General features: G+C 34.0%; 1 protein-coding gene across 3 annotated transcripts in view; it reads left to right on the top strand.

Moving 5' to 3' along the window:
• Positions 1-17,204, top strand: part of LOC114892337 (cadherin-12) — a 990,049-nt gene extending 972,845 nt beyond the window's left edge. For all 3 annotated transcript variants that reach the window (XM_029217108.1, XM_029217109.1, XM_029217110.1), the window contains 4 exons: positions 4,854-4,975; positions 8,511-8,628; positions 12,683-12,934; positions 15,840-17,204. In XM_029217108.1, the coding sequence (XP_029072941.1) occupies positions 4,854-4,975; positions 8,511-8,628; positions 12,683-12,934; positions 15,840-16,339 (992 nt within the window). In that variant the 3' untranslated portion in view covers positions 16,340-17,204. The remainder of the gene's footprint in view (positions 1-4,853; positions 4,976-8,510; positions 8,629-12,682; positions 12,935-15,839) is intronic.
• The last annotated feature ends 2,399 nt before the right edge of the window (positions 17,205-19,603 follow it).

The raw sequence follows: 19,603 nt of genomic DNA, 5'->3' as shown, positions 1-19,603 counted from the left end.
AAGTCCTACCTTTATTGTGCTAAATTTATTCCTAAATATTTTATTATCTTTGATTCTATTGTGAATTGAATTTTTCTCAGTTCTATGTCAGTTTCTTCTTTGCTAGTATATTAGGTATAAAATGGCCTTTTTTTATATTGCTGTCTTATCCCACAGCCTTAATATACTTGATTTGATCTATAAGTGTTTTGTGGATTCTTTAGGGTTTCCTTCATACAGGGTCTTGTCATTTTTTGATAAAAAATACTTTTTCTTTTCAATCTGAATACTTTTTAAATTTTTATTTTTATTTGTTTGCACTGGATAAACCCTTTAGTGCAATGGTCAATATGTGGTCAGAGCAGACATTCTTGCCATGGGCTCAATATTAGAGAGAAAATATTTAGCATTTCACCACTGAGTATGATACTGGCTATGGTTTTCTTATAGATGGACTATGTCAGGTTGAAGATGTTGCCTTCTATTCATTATTTGTTGAGAATTTTTTATAAAATCATGAATGGATACATTTTTTCAAATGCTAATGCTGAGTCTATTGAGATGGCTATGTGATTTTTTTGTTCTTTCTTCTGTTAATATGATATATCACATTGACTATTATTAGATGTTAAACTAACCTTTCATCCATAGGATAAATGCTATTTGGTCATTATACATTAGTTTTCTAATAAGCTTCTGGCATCAACTTGCTAGTATTTTGTTAAGGAATTTTTGTACCTGTGTTCATGAGTGATATTAGTCCATGCTTTGGTTTTTTTTTTTAATTATTAATTAATTAATTAATTATTGCTGTGTTGGGTCTTCGTTTCTGTGCAAGGGCTTTCTCTAGTTGTGGCAAGCAGGGGCCACTCTTCATCGTGGTGCGCAGGCCTCTCACTATTGCGGCCTCTCTTGTTGCGGAGCACAGGCTCCAGATGCGCAGGCTCAGTAGCTGTGGCTCACGGGCCTAGTTGCTCCGCGGCATGTGGGATCTTCCCAGACCAGGGCTCGAACCCGTGTCCCCTGCATTAGCAGGCAGATTCTCAACAATTGCGCCACCAGGGAAGCCCCATGCTTTGGTTTTTTTCTGATGTTTTAAATTGACTTTTGGCATTAAGAAACAACGAATAAGCTGATGTTTTCTCCTCTATTTTCTGAAAGGGTTTGCAAAGAATTGATATTATGTGGTCTATAAGTAGTTGATAGACTTTCTCAGTGAAGCCATGAAGGCATGACTTTTTCTTGATGGGGAAATTTTTAATTATAGCTTAATTTTTTCCACTTGTTTTCAGTCTATTAAGATTTTCTCTTTAATTTTGGGGTCAGTATGACAATTTATGTCTTCCTAGGAATTTGTCCAGTCCATCTATGTTAACTAAATTTTTGACATAAATTTATAATATTATTTTATAATATGTATTTCACTTATGGTATTTCACTACTCCTTTATTATTGATTTTCATAATTTGGCCTTAATTTTTTTTATTTTCTTAGTTTAAGCCATACTTTAAAATACTACTAATAAGGCAGTTCTAACTCAAATTGACTCAAAAATTATGGGATCTGATTGAGATATCACCAAGGATAAAGAAAGAAGATCCAACAAAACATTCTTGAAGCCATGAGGGACAAAAATAGAATTAGTTATCGATTATTTATCTGAGCCCAAAATTATTAATAAGCTAGTTATTCAATACAAGCAGCATGGGTCAGTGATAATTGGAGTTTAAATGGCTTGACTACTAAGAACACAGCAATTCATTGTGTAAGATTTTGGTTATTTAATATTTCAAAGTTCATAATTGAACTTACTTTCTAAGTATTCAATGATAACTAGTTTCTAATTTGGCAAAGATTCAGATAATAATGCTCATGCCAAATCAAGTTTAAACAAATTTCGTCATTGCTCTTTCAAAGATTAGATGAGTCAGAAAGGAAATAAGTCATTAATTTTTCACATAATTTAATGAATTATAAATGAAAACATATATATATATATTACTCTAATAAATATATTAATTTGTGAAAAGATCAATGCTTGCTTGAGTATAGTAGTTCTCAAACAGAAATGTTACTATGTACCCAGACAGATTTACAAATATAAGGTGACAAACATTTAACTATAAAAAGTTTTACAAATATGCAGTAGAAGAGAGAATTATATAATGAAACCCATAAACCCATCACTCATTTTCAACAGTATGAATAACTTGTCTTTGTTGTTATTATAGTTTTTCCTCTATTCTTGTTTGGGCACTTATTTTGTAATTTCCACAGTGATGACTAGTGACATTTAAAATTCAGTATTTCTACAAATCCTACAGTGCACAGGAAAATCTCACACAACAAAATATTTGTCTTAGCTAAAATACCAAAAGCAAACCTTTGAGAAACACTTTTAATAATAAGATGTTACAATACTGATCATATTTTGAGCCATAGTACTCATTGGGACAGATGTTCAAATCTATATTGCAGGAGGATAAATATTTAAAACTACCAAAAGGGAATTTTTCAAGGGTAAAAATAAGCTTGAATTAATAACATATTTATACATTATAAAATTAAATCTGTACTATAAACATAATTTTGAGAGAAGTCTTGCCCCATCCTCACACTAACTTAAAATAAAACTATAATCCTGAGGGGAAAAAAACCAGTTTCTTCTTCATATGTCCTTGGGACTTGTAAATTATGTACCAAGTAAAATAGGAAGTAGAGGCTGATTTGTACATTGTACAGAAGTTGAATAGGTTAATATATAATAGAGTTTAAGAGCATGGACTTGAAACTAGAACACTTGGATTCAAAACCCATCTTACCACTTTTAACTTGGAATTTTTGGAAGAGTTACATTCCCCCTCCGTTCTTCAGAGTTCCATATACAATAAGGGATAATAATGGTCTTTATATTAGAGTTGCCTGTGAAACCTAAATGAGCTTACCTGTGAAATGTGTCTTAGAATATGGGTACATTATAAGTATTATGAAGTATTAGGCATTGATTTTGCTGTAGTTTTTGATAATTTATAGTTTGTTTAGGAAAATGAACCAAATTTAACCAAACTGTTGATTTTATCTGTATTTTATGATATATGAGTACTTAATAACAGAAGATGAGCTAGATCATCTCCACAAATTACAGTTGGTGATAAGAGTAATGATAATTTACCAAAACTAATCTAACATTCTGTAGAACACTCATTTAATACAACAAACTAAAAAACTTATGAATTAGCACCTATTAATATCATGAGTTGAAGGAAGATTAAATAACTTGTGAAAACTGAACCAAACCTTTTCTACCAGATAAGATAGTGCCATGTAACCGATATTAATTTTTGAATAAATAGATATTTTTTGCATCCTTCTCCAAGATCACCAATACACCTTCTATAAACACAACCCATATTACAAAATATACCATTTCTCTTCCCTTTATGTTATCTGTGCCTGTACTGGTACACAATGTTGGATTTCACTGTGTCATATATGAATATGTGAACATTTCTTAAGCTACGGCTGATGGTGCATTTTATTTTTTTAGATAAATTTTAGCACAGCAGAATATTGTAGGCTTATCAGAATCAGTCATGTGGTGAGATTTGTATTCATTCTTTAAAAGCATCCAGATAAAGATCTATAAGAATCCTAACATTATGAATCTTCAGTGGCACTGCAGATGAAGAATCTAACACAATAACCAATCATTTAAAAAGGTCTGGTGGAATGAACATAATATTTGGATTTCCATAGTCCTGGGTTTGAATATTAACTCCCCATCCCTCTAGATGTGTGACTTTGGACAAGATCCTTTGACAATTTGGGACACTTTATCCATCTGTATAACTTCATTAGGTAAAATAAATAAGTTGAAAGATGTGCATTATGTTATGCCTTATTAGTTTAATTATTTCTGGTCTTCAGCAAATGACAGAGAGGCCGGTAATATATCACAGGCTGGGGCTAAAAATTGTGACGGAATTTTGGCAGAGATAATTTTTCAAACTAATTTTTTTGATATTTCAAGAAGGAAAGGCTGTTTATTCTTTCCTTTCTTATCACCAGCAAGTAATTTCAGGGTGCATCTTAGTTTTCCACAATCTATCTCTTACTTCTACTTCCTTAAATTTATTTTAATTTTCATCTATGCAAAGCAATCTCTCCTTCATTCTTGGAGTTTATCATCCTTTTTTGGATGAATCATTTTGAGAGAGTTATTTAAATATGTAGATGGTACTACCCAATAAAATTATAGACACAACATGGAAAAACATATGTTTTATCCAGTGAAAAATATCACTATTAGTGAAGATTGATCCTGTGAACTCACCCTGGTATGATGGCTACACTTGTGATGAAATACCAGCTAAATGTTTGATCTTAACTTTGGTGTTGATTTTCAGGGATAAATACTGGTATAGTGCACAGCTGGTGATCTGACAGCGTGACATTGATAGCGCCAGCATCCATCTTTTTTTTATAATTAAAAAAATTATTTTTTACTGGAGTATATTCGATTAACAATGTTGTATTAGTTTCAGGTGTACAGCAAAGTGATTCAGTTATACATATACATGTATCTATTCTTTTTCAAATTTTTTCCCATTTAGACTATTACAGAATATTGAGCAGAGGTCCCTGTGCTATACAGTAGGTCCTTGTTGGTTATCTGTTTTAAATATAGCATTACCTGCTTGTAAATCCATCTTTTCATCATTTATATTTGGCACAGTGCCTCAGCTTCCCATAAAGGAAAGGTCATTTGGATTCCATAAGAATGCTGATTTTTAAAAATGTTATTGCTGTTTACTATAAGAGCAATAACTGATCAGATTTTGTAATCATCTTTTCTGCTTTTATGTTTTCAACAGGTAACCCATTATTAACCAGCAGAGTCAACATATTAATTAATGTCCTAGATGTCAATGAATTTCCTCCAGAAATATCTGTGCCATATGAGACAGCTGTGTGTGAAAATGCCAAACCAGGACAGGTATCTTATCAATATTGTTAATTAAGAGTGTATAAACACCCACTATATGCATGTGTTTTAGGTTATATGACCTTGCATGAATATACACACATGGATCTTATGTCTTCATAAAAGAAACCATAAAAGATAGTAAATCTTTTGAATTAATGGTATATTTCGGATGTGGAGTTAATACCACAGGGGATAAAGTGATGATGGCCTAGTGAATATTCTTTGTATAACTAAAAGTTCTAGGATTGCAGATTACGCTGTTTTCCATTTGTATACTGTGGAATTTCTAAAGACCTTGTGACTATAAATCCAGGAAGCAAGAAACTTTAGACTACATTCTTCTATAGTATTTCTTGCTTTGCTCACATGCTTTTATGAAGGGTACATAAAAATTCTTAAGCCCTTGAAAAATGGAAAGCTTTCTCTGATGGCCTTGAGTAGAGCATCTGTGTTATTCAAAATATCTGAATTACATTTTCTTATTAAGTATTGCTATGGAGGGAGGTTCTAGTGGGGAGAGGATATGAGGAAGGACCATATAGTTGATAAACGTTATCGTCAAAATCCTAGAGTTTATGTGGATCATGGTGGGTAGCTAGCTTTTTTCTACACTATTATAAATGAATGAGTGAATATATAATATGATATGATATAATATAATGTAATATAACATAATATAATAGGAACCAGGCATGAGCAAATGCTAAGAGTGTGATATGAAACAAGAATATAATTAATCCAATATTGTATACCTAGGTTCCAAAAGAAAAATACATCAGTATGCTTTGCTTTGCTGTCTATTTCAATTATCTTTAAATAGCATAACTACTCATTTAAGTAAATTTGAAGTTTTAATTCTTACTTGAAGAAATACCTCAATATTTAAAATGGTATCTTTATTGAAAACGTTCCTTTTATAATATCTAGTATTTCTTTCAATTTGAATGTTTTCTACTTCTTCATGGAATATTTGTCCCATAGTTCTAACCCTGTGATGTTCACTAGCCTTATAGGTATTAAATTAATATTAAATAAAAGTTAAAGTGTATGTTCTCATTCACACACGCCCCATTTCAAGTGCTCAGTAGCTGTATGAGATGGGTGGCTACCGTCTTTATCAGTATAGATGTAGAGTATTTCCATCAGTACAGAAACTTCTAGTGGGCTGTGCTTTTCTATTACTGCTTTTGATAATTTGGGGAAAGTATTAACTTTATTACAGTATGACTTAGTCATATTTTACCAAGTGATAAATTTGAATTATTAATTTTGAACAGACACAGAAATACATTTTTTTAAAGTTTTAATGCTTTGTCACTTTAAATGCATCCAAAATTTACATGGGGTGAACCCAGTGCCTGATTTATTGTCTGAAATAGTAGATGCTGCATAAATGTTTACATAAATAAATAACCTGAAGTGGTTATTTGCAGAGTTATAAGAGGTTTACCAAAATTCTACAACTTAGCTATTCTCCACTTTTCAGAGCCTTCTACTGCCACCCCAAAAATCCAATCCATTATTTTTAGGTAATTTAGGAACATTAATGATTTCACAGCAATCAGAATTTTGTAATGCACTAAGTGAAAGCCTTTTGGAAATAGAACTCTATTTAATGCTTCTATGTTTCTCCAGTAAATTAAAGAGTTTAAAAAGTTGGGAATAGTAGAAGTTATTAGAGATAACTTGATTTTCTTATATTTAGACAAAGTGGTAAGGAATCTGTGGGGACATTGGAAGCTCTTTTTTGGGGCATTCTGCATCTTATTTACATATAAAAAATAACCCTGAAATGTCTGAAATGTAGTATATGAGCATTTTCTGCTTTTGACCCCAGCCATCCTGACCCTTGTCTAGAAACTATGCATAGGAACTATCTATCTCTTCTGGACTATAATTGAATATGCATGCATGTATATATGTATTTATCTATCTATCTATCTATCTGTGTGTCTATCTATCTCCAAAAGAAGTAAGAGAAAAGAAAGATGATGCTATATAAATCAATAGTGATTTATATGATGAACCAATGAAGTATGGGAGTTGTTTTACTTAGGGCAATAACTCTCAAGTGTCAATTACAGATAAGTACCAGTTTATACCAAAAATTTCATCTCCGTATGCTGTTTTAAAGGATGTTTCCTCATTGTAAAGTTATGTTCTTGATAAGTTTTGATGTTAATTTAGTAAATAATTGTGCTAGTTGATAGCAAAGGCAAAACAAAACAGAACTTCACAAATTAATTCCCAAAAATTTAAAGAAATTTTAGGGGTGAGATATAGTAATCTGAGCACATGTGAAGGAAAGTTGAAGTTTTACAGGGTCTGTATGGTAATTATTTGACTAAATTGCCATATTTAGCCTTTGGTGTTGAATCCATGACAATTCTAAAGACTAAATAGATCCTGTGTGACTGATTTACACTAAAATAGGGAACTGAATTTCTCTTTAGAGGACCCATTGTCAAAATACAAACTACTAGTACTGCATTAGACACTCGAAGCCCCAGTGTACACATTTGTGTGCTCCTGTGTGTTTCTGTGTGTGCCTACGAGCACACACAGCTATATGGGAAGGTAGATCATAGTCATAAGACTGGGCTTCAACCATGGAATAAAAACAAAAAGGGGTAAATAACTGACATGTTTAATGGCATCAATCTAAGAGTACAGGATGCAGGCTTTGCCTGCTGGGAGCAGAATGTCATACTTGAAATCTAAGGTCTTCCTCTGGCAAATTCAAACTTAGTCTAAGAGTGTGGTCACCTGATCAGCACACTGCTTTTATCCCCTTTAGCACACACTTCCTGAAATTCTTCCTGAGGCAAAGCCATTCTGATTTGCTTACATATATAGTGAAATATCAGTTTCATAGTTTGGCCCTTGGAAGTTAACCTCCAAATTCTTAAGGGCATCTCACTGAAGTATCAGAATTTTAACTACTTAGATTACACACCTACGGGAACAATTTAGGAAAAATTTTGAAACAAGGTTAGTCATACTTACTTCTTAAGAAGAAAAATTCTATGAAAACACAATTTGTATCTTATCCACTGGGGGAAAAGAAACGGAACAACAAAAACAGATCTACATCCTGTGTATCTCTTTCTCATCATTTTACTTAGTTATGAAAATAAAACTCATTCTCACAAACATAATGATACTAAAATTTTGCTTTGCAAGGACTTTTAAATAATCAGGTTAGAAAGCATTTATTTCATGTAATTTAAAATGCAAGCAAGTACATTTTAATTTTATTTTGCTTATTAGTGCAAATTTTCAATGGCATTAACCTTTTTAGTTATGTAGATATCGATTTGGAATTAGCCCATACCCTATACTTGTACCTGCTATTATTAAACTGTAAATATTTAGCTACTTGTTTATAAAAAATATTTGTAAATAATTGGCCTACAGATATGAATTCAAAAAATATCATTTCTGTTTACTTGCATGTTTCATTAAATAAACTTATTAGCCTGGTGTGTAGAGTTCCCTTTGAAACTGATGACTGATTTCAAGTCTCATCTCAACTTTGTTTCAGATAATTCAGATAGTCAGCGCTGCAGACCGAGATCTTTCACCTGCTGGGCAGCAATTCTCCTTTAAATTATCACCTGAAGCTGCCATCAAACCAAATTTTACAGTTCGTGACTTCAGAAGTAAGTTTAACCACATAAAAATTTACCTTTTATCATGCAACTTTGTAAAAGGACACAAAGGTAGAAATCCATGCTCTTCCTAAAAGCACTCAAGCTCATAAAATATAGAAATGCATATATAAGAAATACAAAATTTTATGGCTAGCAGTAAACTAAATGTTAACCTATATAGACTATATCTAATGAGGCAAATTACTTCCATTTATAATGTGGACATTCCCTTAATGAGTCAAACAAACAATAGGCTATCTGGGAAATTGAATACTTTTCATGTTTTAAATATATCATTTGTTCTACATGCACTGTTTGTACATACAAGTAACTGTTTTATTTGAATAACACATGGTATGGCACAGGTCAAGAATACAGGCTTTGTAATGAGAATGATATAGGTTTTCACTCCCACTGCATTACTACTTAATGGCAGATTATCGATATATTAAATTATACTAAAGAATTTCAACCTCATAGTTAAAATAAATTAACCTCATGGTTCATTTATTAAATACAATAATGTATGCAAATCCTTTAACACAATGCCTAAAACCTATTACCTTTAAGGTAATTTTAGCTACCACCTCTGCCATCATAACTACACTTACATTTCTGCCACCACTGCCATCACTATCACTAATACTAATATTATCACGTCTGCTGCTACTAAAATCTACAAAAATATAAAGGACACTGGATTAGATATAATAAGGCTAAGTACTGATCAGTTGTTCTGACTTTATTTGTTCTGTGACTTTAGATATTTTATCTCTTCTAAGTTTCTGTAGACATAATATCGGGAATAAAAACTCCTGAGTTCATAATATTGGGTAGAAAAAAGCTAATTCTTGCTAGATTCTATGCTTATGGAACAAATGAGCAAGTGATAAGATGGATGATATAATGATGATGATTGATAGGAATCAAAGGATGCTTTGAGAAAGTTAAAGTTAGTTTTCTTCAAATACTTGGGGGAAGGAAATTAGAGTCACAGAAGGAAATTCAATAAGATTTGCGTCATCAAATAACGTAATGTGAGGAACGGCTGGGAATGAAACAAGGTCCCAATTATGAAAGGCCTAATAGGTAGGGATACCACATGTTTTATCATGGAAACTGGAGTATGTTTGAGAATAGCAGTGGACAGTGTTTGTCATTTTAATTAGAGCAGCACATCTAAAACAGGGCTGTCCGAGTCAAACTGAACCATAGGTCAACCTGTCTATAAGTCATTTAAAAAGTGTATAACTTAAATCCAATGACCTGAGAAGTCTTTGAAAGGTTTACACAAGAGTTTAACATATTCAGATTTGCACTTTAGCAAGTCAGTCTGGACGCAGTGTGGAAAAGACAATAGAAGGATACAAAACTATTTCTGATACTATTGTAGAAAATGGATGAGAGAGTCTTGGATTAGGATAATCCAATGGATTAAGGTAATGGCTGTGAGGATAGAGGTGAGTGGTTGGAGATAGAATACATAGAGCTTCATTCTAGATCTCTTAGATTCCATATATAAATATGATGAAGGAGACAACTAATAAGACTTCTAGATCATTGGCTTGGTTAACTAAGTAGATGGTCACATCATTCAGGAACAAAAGTATTGACTATTTTCCACCATTTTATCTTTGCTGGAGAATCTATATATGATTAATCATAATAATATGAATCAAATCATCTTGCCTCAAAGTATATTATTTTTTCATGATCTGAACATGTATTTGCCACTCATGCCATTTACCATATCCCCTGTTTTATCTTGATATACTTTAAGTGTAACTAAGTTTTTTTGTTTAAATGGATAGACACTTTTTTTCACCTTTTTTTTGTGAGAACATTTAAGTTCTATTCTTTCAGCAAATTTCAGTTATAATGTACAGTGTTATCAATTACAGTAACCATGCTATATGTCAGATCCTCAGACTTTATTCATCTTATAGCTGACAGTTTGTATCCTTTTACCAACCTCTCCCTATTTCTCCCACCCCCAGCCCCTGGCAACCATTTTTCTACTTTCTATTTCTATGAGTTCTGCTTTTTTTTTTTTTTTCTTACATTCTGCATATAAGTGTTACCATGCAGTATTTGTCTTTGTCTGGTCTATTTCACTAGCATAATACCCTCCAGGTTCATCCATGTAGTCACAAATGACAGGGTTTCCTTCTTTCTTATGGCTGAATAATATTCCATTGTGTGTATATACAATATATATCACATTTCTTTGTCTGTCAATCGATGGAAACCATTTTATGGGTGAAAATGAGGTTTAATATGTCTTTTTTCTTCCCACTATGGACAGCATAATGAATTCTATATGGTCACATATCAATAATAATACTGGGTTAAAAATAAATCTTTAAAAAAGGGGAGACTGCCTTTTGGCATAACATGTTCAAGAATAGCAAACCCCTAGCTCCCTAAGTGCAAATACACCAGAGGCTCTGACTTCCTATTTCTATTAATCACTTTCATCCAGGTTTCAGGCTTTAATCCTTGACAGTTCCTTTCCCCAGACTCAAGTATACAACCATCAATGGCTGAAGATTTCAGTATTGATTCAACTAGTGCCCATTTTTCTATTTCTACTGTCAACACAAGTGCCTGACACCACTGACTCTTACTGGGAATATTATAATAGACATTTGGCAGGTTTATATTTTGTTTCTCAATTTAAAAATATCCTCTGTGTAATGAAAAATAGATATTCCCCTGCCAAATTCTATCTTATCACATAAAGTTTTCTCAGTTTTGTGCTTCCTACTGAAATGGGTATAGAGAAGGTGCCTAATTTTTCATTGTTGAAATTATAATCTACAAATAGAATGAATGGAATATTATTGATACAGTAACATTTTTCTGACATACTTGTATTTTAATGAGTACTATATCTTTCTAAAATTATCTTACCTGATTCCAAAGTAGGTATCATGTATGGCTACAATGGACTAAATGTTAGTACATGTCTAAAAAACAGCAAAATGTTTCTGGGAGTGACTTCAGTAGACTCAAAAAATGAAAAAGTGTTATGAATAAAACAAAAACTCCACTTTTATGTACAGAAATAAAAGAAGATGGGGCTTCCCTGGTGGCGCAGTGGTTGAGAGTCCGCCTGCCGATGCAGGGGATACGGGTTCGTGCCCTGGTCCGGGAAGATCCCACATGCCGCGGAGCGGCTGGGCCCGTGAGCCATGGCCGCTGAGCCTGCGCGTCCGGAGCCTGTGCTCCGCAACGGGAGAGGCCACAACAGTGAGAGGCCCGCGTACCGCAAAAAAAAAAAAGAAGAACAAGTGCATGCAAAATACACTTTCAATAGAAATATTAGTGGAACTAATATAAAATTTTAGATTCTTATTGCCTTGGATTATTCCAAGTAAATATTGTATCGTTGATTATATCAAAACTAAAATGATTTAATTTTGTGATTATATTAAAGTGATGATTATTATAATTCATGATATTTAAAAATTTTAATGAATCGATGTTTTTCACACATTTTATTTTCCTTTCCATATTTCTTATGCTGTTTTGCAAAAGTGAAAAAAATATATATATATTCATATATATATATGTATTATAGATATGGATTAGGGAAAAATAAAAAATCAAGCTTTATCTGAAATATCATATTGATATTTGTCAATTTTATAGAACAGGTTCTTAGGTAAGATGTTATACTGATTCATCCTTTGTAATCTTGGTTCTTCTAATCATGTAAGGAAACATCCACTGAAGTATTTTTTCTCTGTGAGATTTTGATGTCAGAAAAAATAGTCTGTCAACACAACATACTCTTGTCTTGTAAACAATTTTCTATTCTTTCTGAATAGAAAATTTAATTCGTACACCAGACAAGATTAATGTTTCTTCTTTTCCTGAGGATTGCTTTGAATACATTTGATTACATTTTGGCAGCTTTCGTAATGATAAAAGAAAGAATTAAAATATGGATGTATTTTACTGATTCAAGAAGAGCTTCCTACTGTTTAACAGATACCAACTTGAAGATTTCAAGTGATACTCATGGTAACCATCTTATCATAAATGTCATGTTTTGTAGACAACACAGCTGGCATTGAAACCCGAAGAAATGGATACAGCCGCAGGCAGCAAGAGTTGTATTTCCTCCCGGTTGTAATAGAAGACAGCAGTTATCCTGTCCAGAGCAGCACAAACACAATGACTATTCGAGTTTGTAGATGTGACTCTGATGGTACCATCCTGTCTTGTAACATGGAAGCAATTTTTCTTCCTGTAGGACTTAGCACCGGGGCTTTGATTGCAATCCTACTGTGCATTGTTATACTCTTAGGTTGGTTTCAATATTAATCACATATTCTTTCTCTCTCTCTCTCTCTCTCTCTCTCTACCCCTCCCTTATTTGTGTATCTCACTCCTTATTTTACCATGTAAATCAGTGTTTTCTTCATTGAGATGCTACATCTGGATAGAAGGAAGACTATCTATCTATACTGAATTATATAATTATTATTAAAGTTAATTATATTATGAGTGTTAATTTTCTATTTTATTCCATATGGAAGTATACCAATAGAAATAAATCAATAACATCATCAAAAATATAAAAGTATGTTCAAGCCCTAGGGAATTTTCAAGTAATAACAATTTGTGGCACTTGCTGCGATGAACTTTTCTATGACAAATGTCTCATTTGCAGCAACGGTTTTAAATTCATTTTTTACAGCCTAATAATTATTGCTGCCTAATAAAGTGTTGTATAACCTTTAAAATTATACTAGATGAACAGTAGTTGTCAAGTAACAGTTTGATAAAGAAAGGCGAAAGAACAGGAAAGAAGTAGAAGGTAAAAGCACCTCCAAATTTTTTTTTCTGTCTAAAGTGCTGGCCAGACACAATTCTTATTCCACTTTTCTCAGATCTCCTCACATCAAAAACTCTAAGCATTCCCACTAGAACAGAACAGAACACAGTGAAATATCAAGAAGTGCAGCAAAGGGAAAGGATTGAAGTAAATGTATTCTGTAACATCTCTGTGAGAATAAAAACCTACTTTAGGGGCTTCCCTCTTCCATCAACTCTGTCCAGCTGACTATATTTCATTTATTCATTCGTTGCCAGATTCACAAAAGCAAAGAGAGATTTTCTATTTTTCTAAGCATTCCTTTAAATTAAAATTGCAACAGAAGTACAGTTGGGCACTGTGGGATCAGCTTCTATATTCATGTTTATTATTTAACCAAAATATTCTGACAAATGTACATACCTACCTTTATCTCTAGGCTAGAAAATAGAATTTTAAAAACGTACCAGGGTGTAAAGCATGGTACAAGGCATTATATACTAATTTGTAAAGAACATTCTCTGAGTCAGAAGCTCATTTTGGTTTGGAGGGTAAAGTTCTAGTCCAGTTTGCATGATGAAGATATTAATTCCATGCAAATAACCTTGATGTGTAGAACAAAGTATTCTTTATGTCCTTAAAATTTAGAATTATAAATTATATCTGACATCTGTTTGTGCTGATGATATAAACCCCTTTAAAAGGGAAGATGCAAAATAATGTTCTCACACTGAAGTTGATCAAAATCAATTAGGTGTTTAACTTCAAAACAAGCGTTTCTTTTTCATACTCTTGTCTAGGGGCTGTCTGAGTCCCAGAAGATTTCCATATCCACCTAGGCATGATTTGGTATATTCTGGATGCTCGTCTTTGTCCTCTTTGGCCCTCTTACAGAGTAACAATTCATGTTGCTTAGGTTAGCATTATCACATACTGTCATCTGCCGCTCATTCATCCAGATATTTACCAAGTGTCCACCCTGCTCCTAGTTGTGAATTGCTAGGACACAGCTGCGAATGTTGACACTCTTAGTCTTGTCGTGGGGTCTGCTTACAAATCCATCTATTCTTTGATCTCCTTAGCCAGTCTCATACTCCTTTAGATCTTCCAGCAGATTCTTAGCCATTTTTATGTCTTTTTTTAGGGTGAGAATCTTGCAGTGCTTAGGAACTTCTATTTGGCCCTCAAGCACATCTAACTAGTCTCTTTCTCAGCCATAGATACTCTAAAGCCATTTTATAAATATGCAGGGTTTCTCTGTGAGGTTTACAGTCTCTCACACACTCTCTGGGTGAACAAACAATAGTGCTTTTAGTTCTGAGATTTGCCTAAAGCCTGGAAGGAGTGCAGAGTGCTAAACATCTCTGCAAGGCCCGTTTTACAGAAGCTCTACCTATATCTCCTCTGTCTTCCTCCTTAATTTTGGAATAAGAGGGAATAAATGGGCTTTTGTCATCATGCAGTCTCCTACTTTCTAATCCTATGACAAGAGTCTTCCTTCCAGACTCTGTTATGGTAAATCAAACACTTTGGCTTTCAATCTATTGCCACCACTATGGAGGAGAGGGGAGTATTATGCCAGGCAAAGTTGAGCACTGACTTCATGGTGTGAATCTGTGCTTATTTACTCCCAGAAAAAAATAAACACTATTGATGTAATGATGGCTGTGAGTTAATGGGGAACAAAGCTCTTCAGTAGTGAGGGTCTATAAATTAAGTATTTCAAAATATTATCTTGCTTCAAGAAGGTAACCTGAATACTAGACATTTGGTTTGGAAATTATCTCAATATGGTAGGACACATAAATGTAAATAATTTATGGTCTTAGTTGACATAATTTGAAAAGCTAAGGCCCTTAGATTCTATATTCTTTCTCTCTCTCTTTCTTGTTTATTGCATTTAAAAGTGATTGTCACGTGATTTGTGTTTATTTCATTATAAATACAGTAATGTTAACAACTGAGAAATATAGGTATGGATAATATCTAAGTGTTAGCTATGGGCAAACAATATTCAAGTTTTATTACTTCAATACTATACAGTTCTCTGTATGATTGAAACAAACATTCTTTTCTTTCTTTTTAAATTTTGTAACTCACACTTTTTACCTGACACTGAGATATTTAAATACAATACATGTTAAATATAAGGGTACAATGGTTTGATTTTGTGAATAATTTTGCTATGGTTTCATATTAGCTACAATTCCAGAATGAAATTGAATTTAAACAATGAAAAAAAGTCAACATAGATATGATCCTTATAGATTACAGTATGTTTACTTTGAAAGTAATAGGATACCATTAAAAACACTCAGCCAGCCCTGATCAATTTTATTTTTTATGGAGAGATGGGCTGACATATTCTCATATTGCAATCTTTGTCTTGTTCTAGCCATAGTTGTGCTGTATGTAGCTCTGCGAAGGCAGAAGAAGAAAGACACCCTGATGACCTCTAAAGAAGACATCAGAGACAATGTTATCCATTATGATGATGAAGGAGGCGGGGAGGAAGACACCCAGGCTTTCGACATTGGTGCTCTGAGAAACCCAAAGGTGATTGAAGATAACAAAATTCGCAGGGATATAAAACCAGACTCTCTCTGTTTGCCTCGTCAGAGACCACCAGTGGAAGATAACGCAGACATAAGGGATTTCATTAATCAAAGGCTACAGGAAAATGATATGGACCCCACCGCCCCACCATACGACTCACTGGCAACATATGCCTATGAAGGCAATGGATCAGTAGCCGACTCTCTTAGCTCCATAGAATCTCTGACCATGGAAGCAGACCAGGACTACACCTATCTAACAGACTGGGGACCGCACTTTAAAGTCTTGGCAGACATGTTTGGTGAAGAAGAGAGTTATAAAACTGATAAAGTCACTTAGGGGAGAAGCAAAGGCTAAAACACAACCAACAAAAGAAATTTAAGAGAAAGGAACATAAATAGAAATCACACTTCTACACACACACCACACACGCACACACACAAACACACATACCGGGCTTTCTAGGACAAGATTCCTTTGATTATTTGGTTTCTAGCAAGTTGCTATATTTATCACATTGTCAGTTTTGGTTTATTCTGCCAACACAAGGTAATTCCTAAAATGTGTACTTGCTTGGTTTTGTTTTGTTATTTTGGAAACGCACTGAGACAAGCTCAGGCCTATTAAATACAATTTACTGACGTGACAACCTAGAACGAAGATAGCTATGTGGCATCACGGTGGAAGAGTGTTAGATTTTTCTTAATTCCACTAAAGTGCCTATTGAGACTCTTATCATTTAAAGTCGTGTAGAGTACACTCTGCTGTGATGGCATTGTGGGATTCAGACACAGAGGACATAAAACAAAGACACTGTCTTTATGTCAAGGAGCAATAGCAACACGCAGACTTCTCATTCCTTTTAAGGAAAAAAGAAGAATACTTTCTGGACTCCATCTTCTTATAATTAAAATGCTCCTTTTTTTCTTTTTTAAACTGTATGCCAAAACACATTTGTTTTTCCTACCCTCTGAGAAAAGTGAAATAAATGTGATAATATCAAATTCAATATGTAAGTCCCAAATTTTAAAAGCAATGTTTGATCTTAATATTGGTTCCTATTAAAGGTGTTCATGAAAATATTCATTGTTTTCCAAAGAAATAAAATTTTTAAAAAGAAAATTTTAAAAAATCCTCTTTATAAAGAGAGGCCTCAGGGCTGAAACTCCACATTAAAATAAATATTAGTTTTGTTTTAATATTGTGCCAGGGTGTGGAAGGGTGGAAGGTTGGTTTTAACAAATCACCAGATCATTGCAGTCTTCAGTCATAGATAAAATTTAAGTTGTGTTTTGTTTGTTTGTTTGTTTTTGCGGTACGCGGGCTTCTCACTGTTGTGGCCTCTCCCGTTGCGGAGCACAGGCTCTGGACGCGCAGGCTCAGCGGCCATGGCTCACGGGCCCAGCCGCTCCGCGGCATGTGGGATCCTCCCGGACCGGGGCACGAACCCGTGTCCCCTGCACCGGCAGGCAGACTCTCAACCACTACGCCACCAGGGAAGCCCCATCTTTTTTTCGTACCTCTATCTTTTATATTTGTTACACCACTGCATTAGTTTATTATGGCTGCCATAACAAAGCACCACCAGAGTGGGTGGCTTAAAAAAACAGAAATTTATTTCCTTACAGTTCTGGAACCTAGATGTCTAAGATTAAATGTCTGCAGAGTTGGTTTCTTCCAAGGGCCTCTGTCCTTGGCTTGTCCATGGCTGTCATTTCTCCATGTCTCTACGTGGTCTTTCCCCTGGGCTAATTCCTCTTCTTCTAAGGACACCAATCATACTGAGCCCACTCATATGACCTCTTTTTATCTTAATTAACTATTTAAAGGCCCTATCTCCAAATATCGTCATATTCTGAGGTACTGATGGTCAAGACTTCAAAATATGAATTTTAGGGGACACAATTCAGCCCATAACAACCACACAGATGTTAACAGAAAAAAAAACAAAAAAGTGTTTGATTTACATAAAACAAACAAACAATGTGAAAAAAACAAAACAAAGCAAAACAAAAACCATGAATGGAAATAATTTAATGTACAACAGGAAACCACAAAAGTGACAAGGTGAAAAGAGGTCTTTTGGTGCTCATATACTGTAAAATTATGGGATATCTTTCACACTGCTGAAAGCAGTAGTCCTAATATTTCAATACTTATAAATAGCTTGAGATTCTCTTTTATTTATAATATCACAGTAACTGGCCTTCATTCAGGAGTTAAGCAATGTAAAAATTCCCTAGAATTTACAGGGGAGTTTTGACTATTAATAATAACCATGCATAACTTTTTAATTATATTGCATGTTTACCTTTACAGAAATATATGTGGACATATTCTATGTAACATGTGTATGTTATATGTTTTTTAAAAATGTAACTTTTGTGTTCAAAGTATTAGATCAACACAAAAGAGTGAACTAGTGGTGTGATACACTAGAAATAATCTAAAATTGCTTTTATACCAAATTCTATCACTAACTGGAAACGTTGTATGGAGGCAGCACCTTAACCTTCCTGTCATCTATTCTCTTTGGTAAAATGAATCTGTTGCTCTTGGTGTTATCTAAGTTTCCTCTGAAATTTCTTGACTCTTAAGTTCTAGTTACATTTACATGAAGTCCATTAATTCATTTACATATTGATTACATAAAATTATGAGGATAATAGAGATCTTTAAAACAAAATATAAATCACAAAATTCTTTGAAGTATGGATGTGATTGATTACGCATTGACACACCACTTTCCACATCAGGAGAGCCAGACAAATACTTCATAAGTAAAAACTGTCAAAATTCTTCATCAGGATGGAATGGTAGAGAAGTGCATAGGAAGAGAGAGAAAGAAATGTTAAAAATAGAGCCCTAATCTTGAGCCAAAGAGGAAAAGCAAGTGATATGAAGAAAACGTTAGAAACTTCCTTATCTTTAGGAGGAGGACATTTTAGAAGTCCTTGGAAAAGTTTCAGTACCTGTTGTATTAAAACAGGAATTCCTAAAAGCAGATGTAAATATGCAGTTACTATATTTGAAGTGAGTCCCCAAATATAGTGAGGTCTGAAAAGAATTAATAAAATGTCAGTAAAAACATCAGTTTACTTCCTAAGAGAAGAGTGAGAGGGAGATTTTTTTTTTTTTTTCAGTACGCGGGCCTCTCACTGTTGTGGCCTCTCCCGTTGCAGAGCACAGGCTCCGGACGCGCAGGCTCAGAGGCCATGGCTCACGGGCCCAGTTGCTCCGCGGCATGTGGGATCTTCCCGGACCGGGGCACGAACCCGCGTCCCCTGCATCGGCAGGCGGACTCCCAACCACTGCTCCACCAGGGAAGCCCGGAGAGAGATAATTTTGTAAATGTCTCCATGTTTGAAAAGTTCTCTTGTCTCCTCATCTGATGTATAGTTCAGCTAAGTACACCATTACCACTTGGAATTATTTTTCCGAGAATCTGATCACTTCTTCTCTTACATCCATTGTTACAAAACAGTATACACACATATGCACACATACATATGGAATTAAATGTTTGATAATTCCAATTTGCAGCAAGTTTTGGATTGCCACTTAATTCTTTTATTCAAGTCCCTTATATTTCTTAGTGTAATG

The sequence above is a fragment of the Monodon monoceros genome, unplaced genomic scaffold (assembly GCF_005190385.1).
Source record: "Monodon monoceros isolate NGI ecotype Baffin Bay Population unplaced genomic scaffold, NGI_Narwhal_1 Super_Scaffold_12, whole genome shotgun sequence".
Classification (NCBI taxonomy): Eukaryota; Metazoa; Chordata; class Mammalia; order Artiodactyla; family Monodontidae; genus Monodon; species Monodon monoceros.
The sequence above is the reverse complement of the archived record's forward strand: the minus strand, read 5'-3'. Positions and strand labels throughout refer to the sequence as shown.